General features: G+C 36.2%; 1 protein-coding gene across 1 annotated transcript in view; it reads right to left on the bottom strand.

Moving 5' to 3' along the window:
* The window catches only part of puf (ubiquitinyl hydrolase 1 puf), a 1,022,896-nt gene that overhangs the window by 273,852 nt on the left and 730,353 nt on the right, over positions 1–18,691 (bottom strand). Inside the window, exons 62-64 of the mRNA XM_090376705.1 lie at positions 15,988–16,085; positions 12,770–12,802; positions 4,009–4,057 (exon numbers count right to left, since the gene is read on the bottom strand). Coding sequence (XP_090232831.1) covers positions 4,009–4,057; positions 12,770–12,802; positions 15,988–16,085 — 180 coding nt within the window. The remainder of the gene's footprint in view (positions 1–4,008; positions 4,058–12,769; positions 12,803–15,987; positions 16,086–18,691) is intronic.

The raw sequence follows: 18,691 nt of genomic DNA on the forward strand, positions 1-18,691 counted from the left end.
GACCAAATATACAGACCTAAGACAGGAAGTCAAAGAAATGTAGCATATGGAACAAGTAATAACCATCCCAATTAGTGTCAATCACTGGCATGGTGCCGAAGAGCCTTCATAAGAACTCAGCAGCAATAGGCCTCACAGAGAACACATGGAACTCCAGAAAGCCCCAATTGTGGATACCTGTAGGATAGTAGGAGATGCTCTCGACCAACAGTAATAACCAGAAACAACCAACCACTCCATGCACTTGTTTCATCATTAGGTGGAAAAAATCCCCATAAAGGAGAAAGTTTTTTAAATAATAATAATAGAGCATCAAACAAAATGGAATTACAATAACAAATTTAATAATAATAAAATAAATAGTAATCAGCTGAATAATGTGCATTCAAATTTTTGCAACAATTTCCAGACATGGTGTACCCTTCTACAGAAGATGGAAAAATAACCTTTATCAAAAATTTCTTCATGCATGTTGATAATGTTTACATTTCACATAACAACAATGTGATACATTGTCATTGTAACCTGTTATATAATGTCCTCATTCTGGCCAAAATGTATTGTTCTCTTAGCATTTTGTACCTGTTAATGTTTTTATATGTTGACGCTAGCTGGCTGTCTTCTACATTGTATTCAGTTGGGCAAATTATTCATAACAATGAATAATTTGCTCAACAAGTAGTATATACTGTACCAACTGTGATTATGAACGGACTAGCATAGAAATTGCAATATTCAATAAACTTGTCATACAGCAGAGAAAAGCATCAATGCTGTTCTCTGCATTTATCTTTAGCTAGGTGGTGTAATTTTCATACCATGTGGCAAATGTACTGATTTGAGTATACCTGTATAAATTAATTAAAATTTGAAGCTTAGCTCTGCTCTAGTTTGTAGAGCAGAGCTCAGCTTCAAATTTTAATTGCTGTTGGCCTCTGCTCTACAAAGTAGAGCAGAGGCCAACATCAATTTCACATGGTGTCATTTTTTTAAATCCTTTTTTTTTATGATTTTCATTTCTTCATGGTCAGGATATTATCCATTCCAAATTCTCTGTGGCATCTACTGTTTTCTATCTACTGGCTTGCAAAGTGAAGCTGTTTAATTAAAAATACCTTGTAGGTTCATTAGTAAATCCACTAATGCAAATATATAATGAAAATGCTAGGGCTGTTCAAGATAATGTTGCAAATCACAACAATTTTCCAAATCTCCAGTTTCATTTTCTGCCTACACCAAAACTTGCAACAATTTTAAAGCAGTTATTAATCAGTCTAAACTAGATTTTGAATGGGATAAAATTAGAAACTGCTTCTTGTTCAAACAATATTTGGGCATTCTGGTCTCTTACCAAACTACTGGAGGCAATTTTTTCCATCTGTACTCCCACCTTTATTAAAAACCTGATGGTTCTATTTCCATCAATGCTAAAGATAAAGATGGTCTGCTTTATCTTCAGCTGGCATAAAGCTATCTTGCATCCTACTTTTCTTCTAACTTTTGTATTGACGATTTTGGTAAACACCTCCTATTATTCTCAGTACACTCCACTCAATGCTTACTGTGGTCATCCATCAAAAGGATGTCAGAAGAAATTTGAATAACCTTGATGCCAAGAAAGCATCAGGCATGTTGGTATTTCCCCACTTGTTCTCAAAACCTGTGCTCCTGTGTGAGCTTAATTGTGTTCTGTATAACTTGATAAACTTTCTTATTCTACTGATGTTTTTCCTTCTGCTTGGAAATTTTCTGATATTCAGCAAGTTCCTAAAAAGGGTGACAAATCTCTCCATCCAAATATTGTCCCATTGCACTTACTTCGACTCTTTCTAAAGTAATGGAGAAATTCATTAACTGCCAATTCCTAAACTATCTAGAAATCTTCTACCAGATCGATGACTGCCGATATGGATTTCATCAGTGTTGGTCCAAGGGCGATATACTACCTTATGTTACCCATCTATGGACAAATTCAATAAAAAAGGTTGGTGAAACTCAAGCAGTTGCTCTTGACATCTCAAAGGCTTTTGACATAAAGGGAGAAGGAAAAATAACTTTTGATAAAAGTAATTTTTTCATCTTCCTGCAATAGTCGGCAATCGGGTATCCAGTTTTCTCTCTGATCTCTCACTGTAGGCAATGGTAAATGGGTCTCTATCTTCTAACTTCTCCAACTAATGCTGGAGAAAACAATCCATAGAGAAAACAATTAGAAATTAGAAATGACCTTCTTCCATTCAAAAGGAATCCTAACCACAGTTTCGCTGATGATAGAACACTGCATTATACCTTCCAATTTGAGAAGCCTTGCCATGCACAAACAGCTTCAACTTCTTGAATACCCACTACCAATTCCTCAAATGCTGATATCCAGGTAATTCTCCAATGGAGCAAAGATAATTTCAGTCAGGTTTTTATATCTCGTAAAAGGATTCTTCTGCACCTATGCTTTGATGACACTCATATTTCTAGATAAGATCATATATCTCTATAAGGGATTACCCTAACTTCTAATTTCTCTCAGCATAATCACATTACAAATATTGCTTCTCTTTCACTCTCAGTGTTACTTTTCTTTTGAACAGCTACTCACTCTGTATAAATCTCAAATCTGTTCTACAACTGAATATTGTTTCCTTATTTTGGGCATTGCCCCAATAGTCCCTCTCAGGCTTCAAGACTCCACTCAAAAGAGGTTAGGTTAGTTAATGACTATTCTCCTACAAAGTGTCTCCACTCTGTCATACAGACATTCTGTTTCTGCTGCATGCCTTCTCTATACTTCCATGAAAACTGTTCTTCTGAACTGGCTTTTACAGCGCCTCCGTAGCCAGGTGGGAAGGAGCAGCAGTGCATAGCACGTGCTTCTTGATTAGACCGGGGTTCGAGCCCGTCACCACCAAATACGGAGGATGCGGAAGAGGTCAGGGAATGACCACCACATATTCCCGGAGCAATATGGCCTTAGTTGCTAATGCTCCTAAAAATCAAAAATAATTAACTAACTAACTAACTAACTGGCTTTTACCCCCCCCCCCTCCACTCCTAACACATGATGCAACCAGTCAGCATCCTTTAACTGTCTACCTTCAAATTCACAGAATCAACTTTTCTTTTACCCCATTTATTCCTTCAAGTTCCGTTTTGTAAAATAACTTCCCTTTACACGTATTTCCTGAAAATTACAATCTACAGAAATTTAAGTGTAATGTCAACCATGTTTGGGTTGAAGGTTAAGAAGAATCTTCAACCCACACATGATACTAATTACCAGTGGTTCTAATATTTTTTTGTTTGGGGATTTCATTTAAAAAAAAAACACATTTAGAAAGAGAAAAAAATTAGAAATGGGTCACACTATCCTAGTGCATTCTTTTACAGCATGTTTGATTAAATGTTCCAGAGTTTAAAATCACATTCTGACAATGCACAAGCTTCTTTCAACACTGTGAGCATGACTGTCTTAAACTCACAAGGGCTATGAACCACAATATCTTTTAGAATTTGTATACATATTATTGAATTGGCACACACTATTCAGATTTATCACCTGATAAATCTGAATAGAGTGTGAATCTATTCAGATTTATCAGGTGATAAATCTGAATAGATACAAGCTGCTCATAAATCAGATTTCATATCAAATGTAAAAATTCACAATAAACATTTACATAATCAAATAAAAAAAAAAACAAAAAAAAACATGGATGTAAGTTAACTTTGTACTAGTACACATCAGAAATAGTAGTAAAAGGACAGCAAGGAATTAAAGCTTATGTACCATCTGCCATTAAAAAAAAAAAAAAAAAAAAAAAAAAAAAGAGGTAAAATGCCATTCAATTGTTTTTTTATCTACTTTTTACAACTATCAAATATATATCTAATAATCTTTTAAATCTGTGCATTAGGAGCCATGTCTGAGAGTTCTCGATTCAACACAGTCTTCACTGAAATAGACTTATTTATTAATGAATCAATCATACATCACACGAAAACAATAAAACTTACCCACATAAAGTTTGGCACGCTTCAGCAATCTCAAGAGTAAATCATATATCTACAAAATAGAAAATAAAAAACAATATTAAGCACTAAAAAAAAAAAAAAAAAACATGGTTATATTTTTAGGACTTTGGGAAATGAATACTATTATACCATGTGATAATGAAAATTAGTCAACTTGGGAAGTTGAAGGTACAAATACTATTACTTATGTTACAAACTACTTAAAATCAAATTTAGCAAAGAAATTAATAAAAAGTAATCAAAAATACCCATAACCAACTCCAGTAGTGCAGGTCCACAGCTCATGATGCATTATCAAAGAATATACATCCTCATATCAGCCACACAGAACTGACACTAAGAGAGCAGAACTGAAATTAACATAAAAGAAAGAAAAAAAGATGAAATCAAGTAAAGGCAAGGAACTTACAAAGGCAGCTACTTCAGGGACTATCTGCCCTCAAGAGTTTGAATTTCACTATTTGACTGCTATTAACAAACACAAACTATAGAGGATGATGGCCATGGCAGACATTTTATGTTCCTGTGTTGAGTTCAGTTTAGTTTGTAATTTTGTTTTCTATAGTAAGATTGTACAAGTACATTTGCCGAACATGTTTGATTAACATAAGCCACCAAATGAATACAATCATTTGGGACATACAGCAGAAAATATGTCCTTGAGGGTTCTTCACTTGATTTCATTCTTCTTTGCTTTATATTACTTTAATTTTTTAATTCTTTTAATGAGTGCTGGTATATTCCTCTGTGGCTGGTATGAGGGTGCTTCCCTTTGGGCAGGGGAGTCATGCATTCACACTACTGGAGATGACTGCTGGTATTTATGATAGGTGTTCATTAATTTCATTGCTGAATTGTATTTTGTTTTAAGAGAGTTAAATTAACTCTCCTGTGCCTTAAGGCATACGCAGCAATATTTGCACCATCCCAAGTATTACAAATTTGTAATAGCATATGGTATAAAAGAATTTGTTCATCTCAACGGTCTTGAACAACAAATATAGTAACCTTTTCATATAATTATTATTGGCTAAATGATGCAAGGAAACAAGCTCATGTAGCACCAGTAAAAAAATAAAAAAATTAAATAGAGTAACCAATGTCATCTCCCCTATTTTCATTCAAGTATTTATACAGTCTACAGTTCCATAAATATTCTAGTAGACACCGACCAGAAGAGAAATGCAGCTGACAAATCTTAAAATAAAGTCTGTCTAACATAGAAAAAAAAAAAAAAAAAAATAGTTAAATACTAGATTTCACTATGGGTTTCCGAAATCGAAAAACTAGAGTGAATTGAAGAAAACTTAAAGTGAAAACTTCAGAACAGCAGTGAGGCAAAGTCTCCTTGCCTGAGAAAAGCTATCGCAAACTGAAATAACTAGAATATAAACTAGAACAGGACCAGGGTATGTCTGCAAGTATGTCTCCGAAATGAAAGAATTGCAGTTAGGATTGTCTGCAAATAACAATGCTTTGTATTGATGGAATCAATTCAGTTATATGAGGGTAATTCAAAAAATAAGTTACACTTGACCATTGTAGCCCAAGAGACATTTATTGAGGTATGTAACATTATGCAATAGAAAGCACATAACCTGCACCACTTTTCCACATAACACCGAGTTGGTGTAAACACTTCTTGGAACGTGTGACTAAACGTTCGATTCCCTAATGATAGAAATCCACTCCTAGGTCATTCGGCCACTATCAAACTGCTGTTTGCACCTGCTCATCGTTTGCAAATCGTTGTTCCCCTGGATGTTCTTTCAGCTTGCCGTAGATGTGATAGTCACAAGGTGAAAGATCGGGACTGTATGGCAGATGGTGCCATACCTCCCATCCAAAACTTTGGAGCAAGTGTCGTGTTGTGCATGCATTGTATGGCGTGCCGCTATCCTGAAAGAACATCTAGGAGAACAAGACCTTCGCAAAGACCGTAATGTTTGGCAGTAGTCAGCATTAATTGTTGTGCCTTTTGCCATAAATTCCATGTAAACAACTCTTTCACAGTCGAAACACACACACAGTGGCCATGACCTTTCCTGCTGATGGTGCAACTCTGAATTTCTTCCGCACAGGTGATGCTGTGTGTCTCCATTCCATAGACACTCTCTTCGTTTCTGGAGTGAAATGGTGCACCCATGTTTCATTGCCAGTGATGATGCAGTGTAAGAAGTCATGGCCTTCCACAGAATAGCATTGAAGGAAGTCTAGAGAAGACAAAAAACGTTGACCTTTGTTTTTGTCTGTCAGTGAAAGAGGAACCCATTGTGCACACAATTTACGATAATCAAGATGTTCATGGATGATGGAATGAACACTGCCTATTGAAATATCCAACTCCTTTGCCATTTCTGCGACTGTCAATTTTCGATTATTGCGAATCATATCATCAACCTGCATCATGTTGTCTGCAGGGGTCGACGTTGATGGCCTACCTTTTCGATCAGCATCCGTCAATTCTGTGCGACCACTTTCAAACTGCTGGCACCATTTCACTATGGCTGGATGCAGCATTGCATTTTCCCCATACACCGCAGTTATTTCATGATGAATCTCGGAACAATTCAGACGTTTCGCACATAAAAATCGCACTGTTCTGCGAACCTCAAACTTGGAGTAACATTTTAGCTGACGTGCCATTATGAATGCTTGCTCCTACACAACTGTTACGGCTACATCAACGAAACTCAACTACCAGGGGGTGCACGATATGAACTCCATTCCATGCAGGTGCCACATTCGTTGCGCAATTATACCAAGAGACGGTGGCAGGTGTAACTTATTTTTTGAATGCTGTTTGTATCAAAAGAAGCAACAAAGAGACCTACATGCTGAGAAAATAATGAGGTCAAGAAGTAAAGCAAGGTTATCATGACAGGAACAGTCATACGGTAATCATAGATTTGTTAAAGGGAGACTGTGCCTGACCAATCTGATAATTTGAAGTTCATCACAAAGAATAATTTTGACATCCTATACTTATATTGTGTAAAAAGGGTAGATGGAACAGTATCAGGGTAGATTTACGGGGCTAAAGCTTTACAGTGTAGCTAAAGCTACACTGTAGGGCATCTATTATTTTTTAAGGACAAAAGAGGTGATTTTGCTATACATGTTAATGATATTAACAATCAATATGAGATCCCAAGATTTACATAATAGGTCAATATTGTCAGGTCAATGTTGAGCAAAAGTTGCGAATTAGGATAAAATTTGAAAATGCTTGCAATTCTGCCTGGACATGATAGGAGGAAGTACATGATGAAAGGTTTGTCAATCAATTCTGCATTGGAAAGGCTGTTTTCACAAGAATGGATATTATTACAGTAAAATCTTGTTAATACAAACTCAGTTTATACAAAGTACTTGTTTATATGAAGCACATATCATTCCCCTGTGAAAGGATAGGTTTTTCAATGTAAATATATTAATTTATTACAAAATTCGGTTAATATGTATTACAAAGTTCGTTTTCACCACGTGAGTAATAAATATTGTTGTTTGGTATTTTAATACAAATCTTGGCACAGTTGTCCGATTATTGCCCTTATTATTGCTTCTGGCCACCTGCTTCCCGAAGGATGGCACTGACTTGTTAGAATTTACTTTTGTGTAAACAAAGCCAGTTTATGGTGAAAGATCGGGACTGTATGGCAGATGGTGCCATACCTCCCATCCAAAACTTAAGTGTACTCTGAAAACATCATTATGAAGGATCAGATGTTAAATTAACAAAAGAATAAAAACAGTTTTTCTAAGTTGCTTACTCACTCGCTCTCCAGGGGAAATGGTCAGTTGCAATCGTTATGCCAGTTCATAGAGTCTTTTGCTACAGTATAATCTAGTTTTGTGCCATTTTATCTGAGCAAATGTCTTTTTTAGAACTTGCGTCTTTACATTAGTTTAAAGTTTGTTTATATTAAATCTCATCCAGCAGTGTTGGGGGGCGACAAAACATAAATCCCCAAGAAAGGGGATCGCACCAACCTACAAAACTGGTGCCCAATTTCCTCAATGAATACAGAGTGTAAAATTATTTCCAAAGTCATCGCCAATAGATTAAAATCCACTCTCCCTGATATTATCGATCACCAACAAACATACTCAGTACCTGGAAGATTGATTCACGACAATCTACATCTGATCCGCAACCTCCTCTCCACTGCAAACAGCCAAAGAGAATTCCTAGCACTAATTAGCCTTCACCAGGAAAAGGCTCTCGACAGCATTGAACACAGCTGAGTTTTTCAAACCTTGAAAGCTTTCGGATATGGACCCTACATCATCGGAACAATCCATCTGCTATACAAGAAAGCCAAATTCTTCCTGCAACTGAACACCAGCTCACCCGCCACTTTTCGTGTTTCAGAGGGATAAAACAAGGCTGCCCACTCTCTGGGCAACTCTACACAATTGCCATAGAACCATTCCTTAATATAATTGCCACCAGTCTATAATTCCAATGAATGCTGCTACCTATGGCAATTACCCTATGGAACCCTAAAGATAACCTAATCAGCATATGCAGATGACGTAACAACTGCAATATGCCATGGAGCAAATTTGAAGACATTCAAAAGGCTCATAATTTCTATGCACAAAATTCAACCACTGTAAGACCAGCGGCCTGTGGGCTGGCAACTAGAAAACCAGAACCGACTCCCCCATCCAATGCACATGGTCCAGCGAGGGGCAGAAATACCTAAGTGTGTACCTCAGCAATACTCTCCCTTTCTCCCAGAAGAACTGGCCCGAATTGCTGAATAATTTCAACAGAGTACTCAGGAAATGGAGAAGCATGTGTGCCACATCTTCACTGAGAGAGAGAGAGAGAGAGAGAGAGTGCTTGTGATCAATCAGATGGCAGCAAGTGTTCTCTGGCACACCTTCAAAGTTCTCACTCCGCCTGTTGACTTCCTCCACCAAATCCAGGTATCTGTCTGAAGCTTCCTTTGGAACAAAAACCAACTGGACGTCTTGTTCCGAACTCAGCCAGCTGCTCACTCACAGGGGTTGGCCTCTTTTGATGAGGAAATCACAGAATTCCAGATCACCTTTCTTCTTAAGGCACTGCAAACGAAATACCCAAATTCCGACACTACGGATAAACCACTAGCAACAGCCACTAGAGAACTATCTCTTTCAACAATATTGAGAATGAATATGGCACCACTCAAACTACCACCCTTCTATAAAGATGCACTGCACTGCTGGAAAAAGCTAAACCTTCACCACACTTTTGAGGGAACATCCCCTCCCGCAATACTTTCAGAACCGCTCCTCTATAATAAAAGAATAATAGACCCTGCAACTGATGATATTCTCTTCTTTCCTACTTGGAACTGGCCATGAATAAGAATCATAGACTACCTTCTGACATCAAGCCTTGAATGGAAAGGATCAGAAGACTTGCCCATTAAAACCATAAATGCAAAGAACCAACACAGATGATTAAAATCAGTGATTGTACAAACTCTTCTAGACATCACTACAGCTAAAGGGATTGGGAATGTGACCGGATCCTCACATTCAATGAAGGTTTACCAACCTTCATCATCAGAAGACATTGTACCTGTCTCCTCTACCCCCAAAAAATTCTATCAACTAATCACATCTCGCCATACAGCCATAATTTTCCCATCATCCACCTACCAAGCTGTCCCTGTAGCCTTCTCCACAAGCCACCATCTAACTTTTAGTGGAACCTCCCGTACAAGACAAAATGCTCTAAATCGGACACTGACATCCAGTGGACACTGTGGCACAACACCCTTCCTATGGCAGTCAAGCTACAAATCTTCGGGTTATGTACCTCAAACTACTGCCCCACTCCAGGTACCCTGGAACACACATACCTGGCATGCCCTGTGAACAAGGAACTAGTCAAATACACTTTGGATGCAGCAAAGCTTGCCTGCAACCATGCCCACACTCCAGAGGACTACTGGTACCTGCTCCATTCTGAGCAGACAGCACAAACCACTTGCAACATCTTATTCGTTGGTGCCAAGGCTATCATTTACAGCTTCTACTTGAAGCACACGAGAAGCAGTGATGACATGCCTCCTGTCGACACACTGGCGCAACATCTCAAGTGCAGCATATGGAGGAAGTTGCAGAGCAGACTGCTGCTCGAATTCCACCATAAAAGACCTGAAACTCTAAATGACCTTAACAGCGGCGATGACCACTTCAGCATCACTGAAGAATCCATCACTTTCAATGTGTGACATTTAATATGAGACTGATTCAATGCCAAGAAACTGTCTTAATTCCCGAAATTCAAATGTAGAAATAGAAGATCTGGAGGAGCAGATACACCAGAACCCACCTACACCTATTACAACGTGGTGTAGATACGTCGACGATATTTTTACCCTAATACCACGTGGTTCTGAAACAGTACTACTAGAATACCTCAACTCTCTATCCAATTTCATCAAGTTTACCGTAGAATCAGAGGTGGACGGTTCGCTCCCGTTTCTGGACGTGCTAGTGCATCGCGTAGGCCCACATCTAGAGACCTCAGTATACCACAAACCCATGTGGTGCGGTCAATTCACCAACTACGGGTCCGGCCACGCTCCAAGCCATCTCAATAGCACTGCCCGCACCCTGTTCTCCAGGGCCTGGAGCCATTCCAGCACCGACACAATTAGACGTAACGAGATCTCCCGTGTGAAGGCGGACCTAACCAGATGCGGTTATCCATCCCATGTACTAAACAGATGCTTGTTACAGGCACAAGAACTTACTTCCAACCCAAGACCTCCGAAGCAAGTCGGCATATCATCCGCCTACATTCTGTACTATCCAGGAGTGTCAGGACATATCTCGAAGATCCTGAGAAGTTACAACATCAAATGTGTGCAATTACCAGGTAGGAACCTACGTTCACTTGTCTCCAGTGTGAAGACCCCTGTCACACCTGTCTTAAGCAGCAATGTAGTGTACCGTATCACCTGTAGGGCCTGTAACAGTTGCTACGTAGGTGAGACATCGAGACGTCTCCAGGATCGCCTCACGGAACACGACAGAGCAATCCGGCTTGCCGAAACTGACCAGTCCGCGCTTGCAGAACATTTTTGGGCTACCAACCACGATCTTGACCCCAAGCGCGACTTTGAGATAGTGGACCACGCGCGACACTTTCGCCACCGCCTATGGCTAGAGTCACTAAACATAATAAACAACCCTAAGGCATTAAATCGCCAGAAAGGCATGCGTATACATCCCATCCTAGAGACAACCGTTTTATTGATGGATGATCACTGGTGTAAGGCAGCACACGTCCGTGCTACAACAATGACGCATGAGTAACGTGCCACACTTTGCTTGTAATGTATTCAAATTTGTCAGTTGATAAAGGGACACGTGTTCCGAAAGCTACTGAATTTGTACTTATATTTTATTTTATATTGGGTATACTGTAAATATCTATTTGAAAATTATTAAATGTAGAAATGTTTTTTTTTTTATATATATATATATTTTTTTTTTTTTTTTTTTTTTTTTTTCATTTGCACATAAAATGTAAATAGTTATAAAATGTATCTACTGTTCATGTTTAAATAAAAAAAAAATAATACATATATATTGGCTGGATGAGGCACTAATTGTACTATTTTATGCATTAGCTTATGCTATACCATACTTTTGTCTTCCCATATGGCCATCACCACAAATGAAGACATCCAATGCAAATAGTGTTTACTTTTATTTACTATAGTTCAATTTATTATGAATTTTTTATTGCATTAAAGAATCTTTACTTCTTTAATAAATCTTAATTATCTTCTTAGTTATTAATTAAATAAACCTTAATTATTTTATTTTAAACTGTCCTGGAATTTATTGGTTTAGCATGTACTAGTACTAGTCGTCACAAGTAAACTAGAATATGGTGCTACATGTCGTGGTGCCATGTCTCATATGCTTTAGTCCAAATAGCTGTTAAAAATTATATATATCATTATCCATAGAAGATTATATGAAAAAGGCTACATACAGTAGCCAAAAGCTTCTATATTTGTTCTGTATTTTCTAAATTTAATATATGTTATCTATTAAACATCTGTGCCTTGTGTCAGCAGTTTTTTACGTGTTACTGTGTTTACTCTCTCACTTACTAATTAAATTCTTTTCACTTTGTCGGAGCAAGCAAGAAATTACTATGCATCCAAAACCTGACCTCACAGAGTTCTTCAATCATCATATAATATCTACTATGATCAGCAGCATCTCGATGGAAATCTGGTAATTCAAATTATATTTTCCTGAAGTTCTTGCATGAATGGAAATACAAAAACAGATAGTTGTGTATTATGGACAGATGTTAATTTCCACTTGAGAGGAGATGTTAATACCTATAAGTGAAGAATTTGGGAAAAAAGACTTCACATAATTCAAGAAGTTCTATTTCATTCACTTAAAGAGACTGTGAGGCAGGCCAACGGTGGCCTTGTTATATATAAGTTTACGAATTAAAAAAATTATGAATTAATTTCATTTTCAATTCACCCCCATTCTCTTTCTAACTTCCTCATTACCTCCTTACTTGTACATCACAAGATGTTCAGTCCTCCCTGTGTAGAAATACTTCTGGTCATATTTTTGCAAGAATAATGCTAGTTAAAAAACAACAATTTTTAAAATCATGCAGGACTTTCTTACACACAGCATAACAAAAATTGGAAGAATCTGAACTAAATAAAGGTGTTAGCTTCTGAATACTCACCTGATGCATAACCAACAGAGCTTCTGCACTCATCTGCAAAGAAATCCATATTTATTATTATAAACTAAGGAAAAGTTCTGAATACAGAGAAATCAATAAAGACAGGTAAAGATTAGGCAAGTGGTTTAATTCAAGATACAAAAATTCAACATTTTGCTTTTTTTTTCTTCTTTTTTTTTGTCATCAAGATGGTTAAACCAGTATGTGGTGAAATACATTCGTATTGGTAAAAAGAGAAAGCAGGGGAAAAATCCTTCTCACATTGTTATTAATGGTTGTTCTTCAGGATCGATCAATCTTTGTCCTTTCCTCTTGGATTTTGTAGAAGATTTCATTTTCAATTCATCCCCATTCTCTTTCTAACTTCCTCATTACCTCCTTCCTCGTACATCACAAGATGTTCAGTCCTCCCATTTTTTCAGTTTCTGCTATACATTACTTGTTATATATAATAAGCCCGAGGTCAATGTGTGCAAAGTAGTCTCAAAATTCAATTTTACCAATGGCCATATGGTTCTTTCAGACAAAAAACTTGTGCATCAACAAGACTGAATCATCAGAAAAGGAAAAGAAAAAAAACCAGACCAACAAACCACATCATAATCAGGGCTCATAATCTAAAAAGTTATCAAACCTGCTGAATGCAGTATGCATGTAGTGAATTAGGTGATTTTACATCCTGCACTTACAGTTGGCTGTAAACATGGTACAGGTTCTGTGCATTTGAGGTTTGATTTTGATTTTCATACTCTTACTTCTCCAATATTCAGGGAATATGGGAGAAGTAAGAGTATATTTCACTGGTAATTTATTCTTTTAGCTGGAGAGCTACAGCTTTTGGGCATGCAGCTATTTACCATTTAGTTGGATTAGAAATCCAAGAGGATGTTAAACTGGCAATATTTATAAATGCTTTAATAGTGCGCGCACACACACGCACACTTCAGGTTACTGCATGTCCTAAGGCGCCTCCGTAGCCAGGTGGGAAGGGGCAGCAATGCGTAGCACACGCTTCTTGATTAGACCGGGGTTCGAGCCTGTCACCATCAAATACAGAAAGGTCAGGGAATGACCACTGCATATCCCGGAGCAATATGGCCTTAGTTGCTAATGCTCCTAAAAACCAAATAACAACAGCATGTTCTAATAGAAGCCCACCCATGTGCACACACACATTTCAGGTTACTACATGTCCTAATAGAAGCAATGCAATTCCAAACCAGCAGTTTTCAAAATCACTTAGCACTACTTCAACAGCATCAGCAAATATTCAGTGTATCTTGTCTTTATAAAAAGTGTCTTCTGTTAACAAGTGCTGGCTATGCTGAAAAAAATTCCATACAATAAGTATTGTACAATCCATGCTTGACTTGACAAGACAAATCTTGAATTCTATCCTATCTCTTCTTGCCTGGGAAAAATTCCAGATACTTTAGAGTCAGTCCTAATTCATGTCTTTCTCAAAATTCACTTTAACTCATGCCACCTCACAAATATAATATAAACTTGTTCTCTTAAAAGATAACTGTTCTATTAACAGTGATGCTGACCTCTGAGAGACACATCCTGGCCCTGTTCTACCTATCCTTATTGTTTAATATATTCCCTGTTTCCTTAACAATAGAGTCATCAAAATATAATCACCTCCTGTGGGAAGAGCACTTTCTGTTCTTGGTGATCCTGCTGTGCAGTTAGATGCATGAGGATTGGCTCTAATACTGAGTGGCAGCTGAGTACTTGATGATTCCCTGATTTAAATCTTGAGGACATTAACTCTCTTACTCAAGCACTCAATTTCATCCATCTGAATGCTGAATTGCTTCATCCTTATTCTAACATGTTTTCCTTATCTAATATGCAAAGACATTTCCAATGACAGTATTATGTCCAATTGATATCAACTCTGCACAAATGCCACACAGTAACAGTAATAAAGTCATAACTAGTACCTTGAGCCAAGACATTCTCACTGACATATATGTCAGTGAGATATATGACATATATGTCTATTCTAGTCCTAGGTCAGTAGTATGGTTAATTTTTTAACCAGAAAGCACTGGTTAAAAATTAAATTAAAACTGCAGCACTATAACTTAATACTACAATTGTAAAATTACATTCAAGCAATTATCTTTTAAATGGATTTAAAACATGACTTATAAGGTTTCCCCAGAGTATAATGCAATTAGAAAATGAAAAGAGCAAGTCCACTTTGTGCAGTGGGCAGTTCAGTGCGAGAATTAGCCAACCATGATAGATTAAAGATTCTATTCTATTCTATATATTTGTTGTTTTCTTGAGGTAACTTCTCACCAAGGTGGGACTTGAGAATAGGAATGAATGAGGAAATGGTGTCCTTGTGTTAAAGTAAAGTGATGCATCTTTGGAAAATAAAATCATTATCAGAAGCTATTATTATTATTTATTATTTTTTTTTTCCTCTTTTTTTTGCACACTGCTGCCAATCTAAATTTACATTATTTCTGATTGATGTGAAAACATCTATGGAGGCACTAGAATAAAATCGATTGGTAATGAAATTTTCTTGCAGTAACAAAAATGACACAATTGATTGTTAAAAATTTTTTACAGAAATGATGCAATTGACGTCACTTCCTATTAGGTGGCTGTTAGATTTAAATGATGCAAACTCAGTCACTAATGTTGATTCGGTAGAGTAAGTTCATACTAAGATATGGAAATGATATCACTTCCTAAATGATACACTCTATCACTAACGTTGATTTGGCAGAACAAGCAGCGGGTAGTAATATTATGCAAGAATAAAAGCAGACTATTATGCAAGAAAGTGGGTAGTAATATTATGTAAGAATAAAAATGCAGACTTTAATATAATAAAATCTGCTTCTCAAGATTTTGATCAACATCAACCTTCTAAGTAGAGTAAGTTTCGACCAAACCATTCAAAAATTTAAAAGATTTTATTCTAGTGACACTATAGATGTTTACACATAAAATAAAACATATTTTGTGTGTACAGGGCACACACTGAGGTAATATATATATATATTTGAAATCATATACACCTGTTCATGTATAATTCTTATTTACTAATTTTAATATTTTTTCCCCACATCATTTTTATTTTTCTTTCTGGTTTTTTGAAAAGAGGTATTGTACATAATCAGTTTCTTGAGAATAAGAATAAGAAATTAGTTACTACAGCTTTTATGCATGCATATGTAACTGATACTTACAGGAATTTCTTTCTGTGGTGTTAACATACTCCTTGCTGAGCGATAAGCTTGACGAAAGTGATTACTTGGAACAAGAGACACCAGTAAAAGAGCTACAACTATGAAAGATAAAAGAAAATAAAAGGAAACAAACATATATAATATATTTGAGTCTTTGTATCAAAGAACTAAAACAAAAAAAAATTAATCTAATGAAATACAAGTAGTAAGTAAGCCACTTAAAATGGTACGTTCATGATGCAAAAACTTTTATGTGATTTTAAGTACATCCTGTCAGTTATGTTTTAAATGGCAATAGAATGATAGTGGGGTTAAATTAACAAGTGGTGCACTTTCTAATGATGGTCAATCATCGTTAACTGAGTGTCAAAATTCATATACAGGTAGTTCCCGACTTAATTCATTCCTAGTGTGTGCTCGTAAAGAGGGAATATATTTCCCATAGACATAATGTTCAAAACAGGGGTTATTTTTTCAACAATGATTTACTTATCCAAAGAAATGAAAACAGCCTTTAAAATTAAGCAAACTATAATAATAAAGAAATTATTTATGTCATACAAATGGTTTGGTACTCGTTGTTGGAAGTACAAAGTCACCATCTTCTTCAGAAATGCTTCAAGATTTGTTTGTTACCAAGAGAGTCTTCTCTTTTCTTTATCAATTTCATGATAGCATGCATAAGCATTTTTTAAATATGTAGCAACTTTTCCAGTGCACTTGATATTTCAATTTTGTGACTCAAAAATCGCAATTGCTTTTTCTGTGTTGAAAAGCTTCATCAAGCCCCTTGAGAGTGAAGGAATGAACAGTAGTTGCAGCTGTTAAATCTTCTTTCTCAGCTTCAGATTTTTGTGAGCTCTCCACTGTGTGTTTGAGGCAGATCAGTGATGTCAGCTGTAGAAACCTCAAGCTACAATTGGTTAAAACAACAATTTTTAATATTATTAATTACTGCTTCTGTTTCATTTTGTACGATCTCTGCTGGTCCTTAAAATCCTTCAATTATCAATAAACTGAACTCATTCCAAACACCCTTCAAATTTATCCCCCTTAATAAAGGGGATAAATTTGAAATAAGACAAGAGAGCAAAAATGAAGGAAAAAAAACAACCGCTCTCATCTGCCTGAATAAACAAATGCACATAGTAGTACTGTATTGTACAACAACTTGCATGGTTTGAAATCCCATATTTATGAATGTTTAGTATTTATGTATTCAATTAATGTTCATATTTTTGATTTTGTTGATACTTAAAAAAAAAAAAAAAAACTCGTCAACACAGGAATTCATAAAGTGGGAACTGTCTGTACTGTATTTTTAAACTACAGTCGGACCGCTATATAATGAAATCGATCGTTCGTCTGAAAAAATTTGTTATACAGAAATTTTGTTATAAAGAAGTATGACCTTTTCAACAATGTACAATACTGTAAAATCAGAAATATAGTAAAAGATGGAAAGAAGAGGGAATGAATAAATTTTCTAACATTTTAAAAGAGAATTTATTAATGCATTCCATGAATATTAAGAAATGACTATTTACATGATGCCCACAATTTATTAGTACACTTTTAAGAATTATGACGTAAAATATTTGGTTATTTTTTGTTGTACACTGGATTCTACTGTACACCATTCATAAAAATGTTCCCATTTGTTTAAACTTTAAACACTCACATATATTTTCTGTTACATTTTATTCCCACTAAAGGCCTAGATGAAAATTTTTAAATGCCGCCAAAGTTTGTTTGGAAGGTTTAATAAATATTGCCCTCATTTTCATCCAACTCATCGTCAATATTGTTTAACTACGCTCCAAAATGTTGGAGTCACTTGGATATTCAGCTGCTATGACATCATTATCAACTTCTAAAAATTCATCAAGAACAATTTCTCCACTCGCTTGGAACTCTTCCCAAGATTGCTCAATGTCTTCTAGTAGGTCATCCTTCTCATCTCTGTTAATTAGAATTTTAGCAAAACCTGCTTTTGCAAAACAATTCCTAATCGTTGTTTTCGTCACACTTTTGCCAACTCTAATATGCACGTGTATCCGCAAATCTATAACACAATCTATAGGTTGGTTGGATTCTATTCTAAGTATAATTTTTTGAGTATGTGCCTTCGGTAGTGAATTTTCAAATTCTTGATAATGCCTTGGTCCATTGGCTGCAGTTAAGACAAATTATTCAGAAGGAAGAAAACAAGCTTCACACTTGTAACTTTCGAAATTACCAAGTGAAGGTGGACAGGGCCACTGTCGACAATCACACGATTTTTCTGTTTTCTTTTGTCATCTTTCTATTGAAACTTAAAATCCACTGCTCAAAAATTTCGCTTGTCATTCAAGGTTTTTTGTTGTAGTTATAGTTCAACTCTAACAATTTTATTCCTTTGAAGCATCAGGGTTATTTACTTTTGCCTATTACAAAAAGCTTCAGTTTTTTATTACCAGCCATATTTGCAACCAAGAGTGTAATTTTCTCCTTACTATTTTTATCCCCAAACATTTATCACCTTTAAAAGTCAGTGTTTTATTTGGCAAACATTTAAAAAATAGACATGTTTCATCAATGTTGAATATGTCTTTGGACTCATAGTATGCTTAATTTTTTAAAAACTGTTTCTTTTCAATGGTATAGTCTTCTTCAATTGCAACTCCGCTTTCATTAGAAATAACTTTTTCGAGCAAGCCATGAT

The sequence above is a fragment of the Mastigoproctus giganteus genome, chromosome 6 (assembly GCF_048544385.1).
Source record: "Mastigoproctus giganteus isolate SK-2022 chromosome 6, ASM4854438v1, whole genome shotgun sequence".
Taxonomy (NCBI): Eukaryota; Metazoa; Arthropoda; class Arachnida; order Uropygi; family Thelyphonidae; genus Mastigoproctus; species Mastigoproctus giganteus.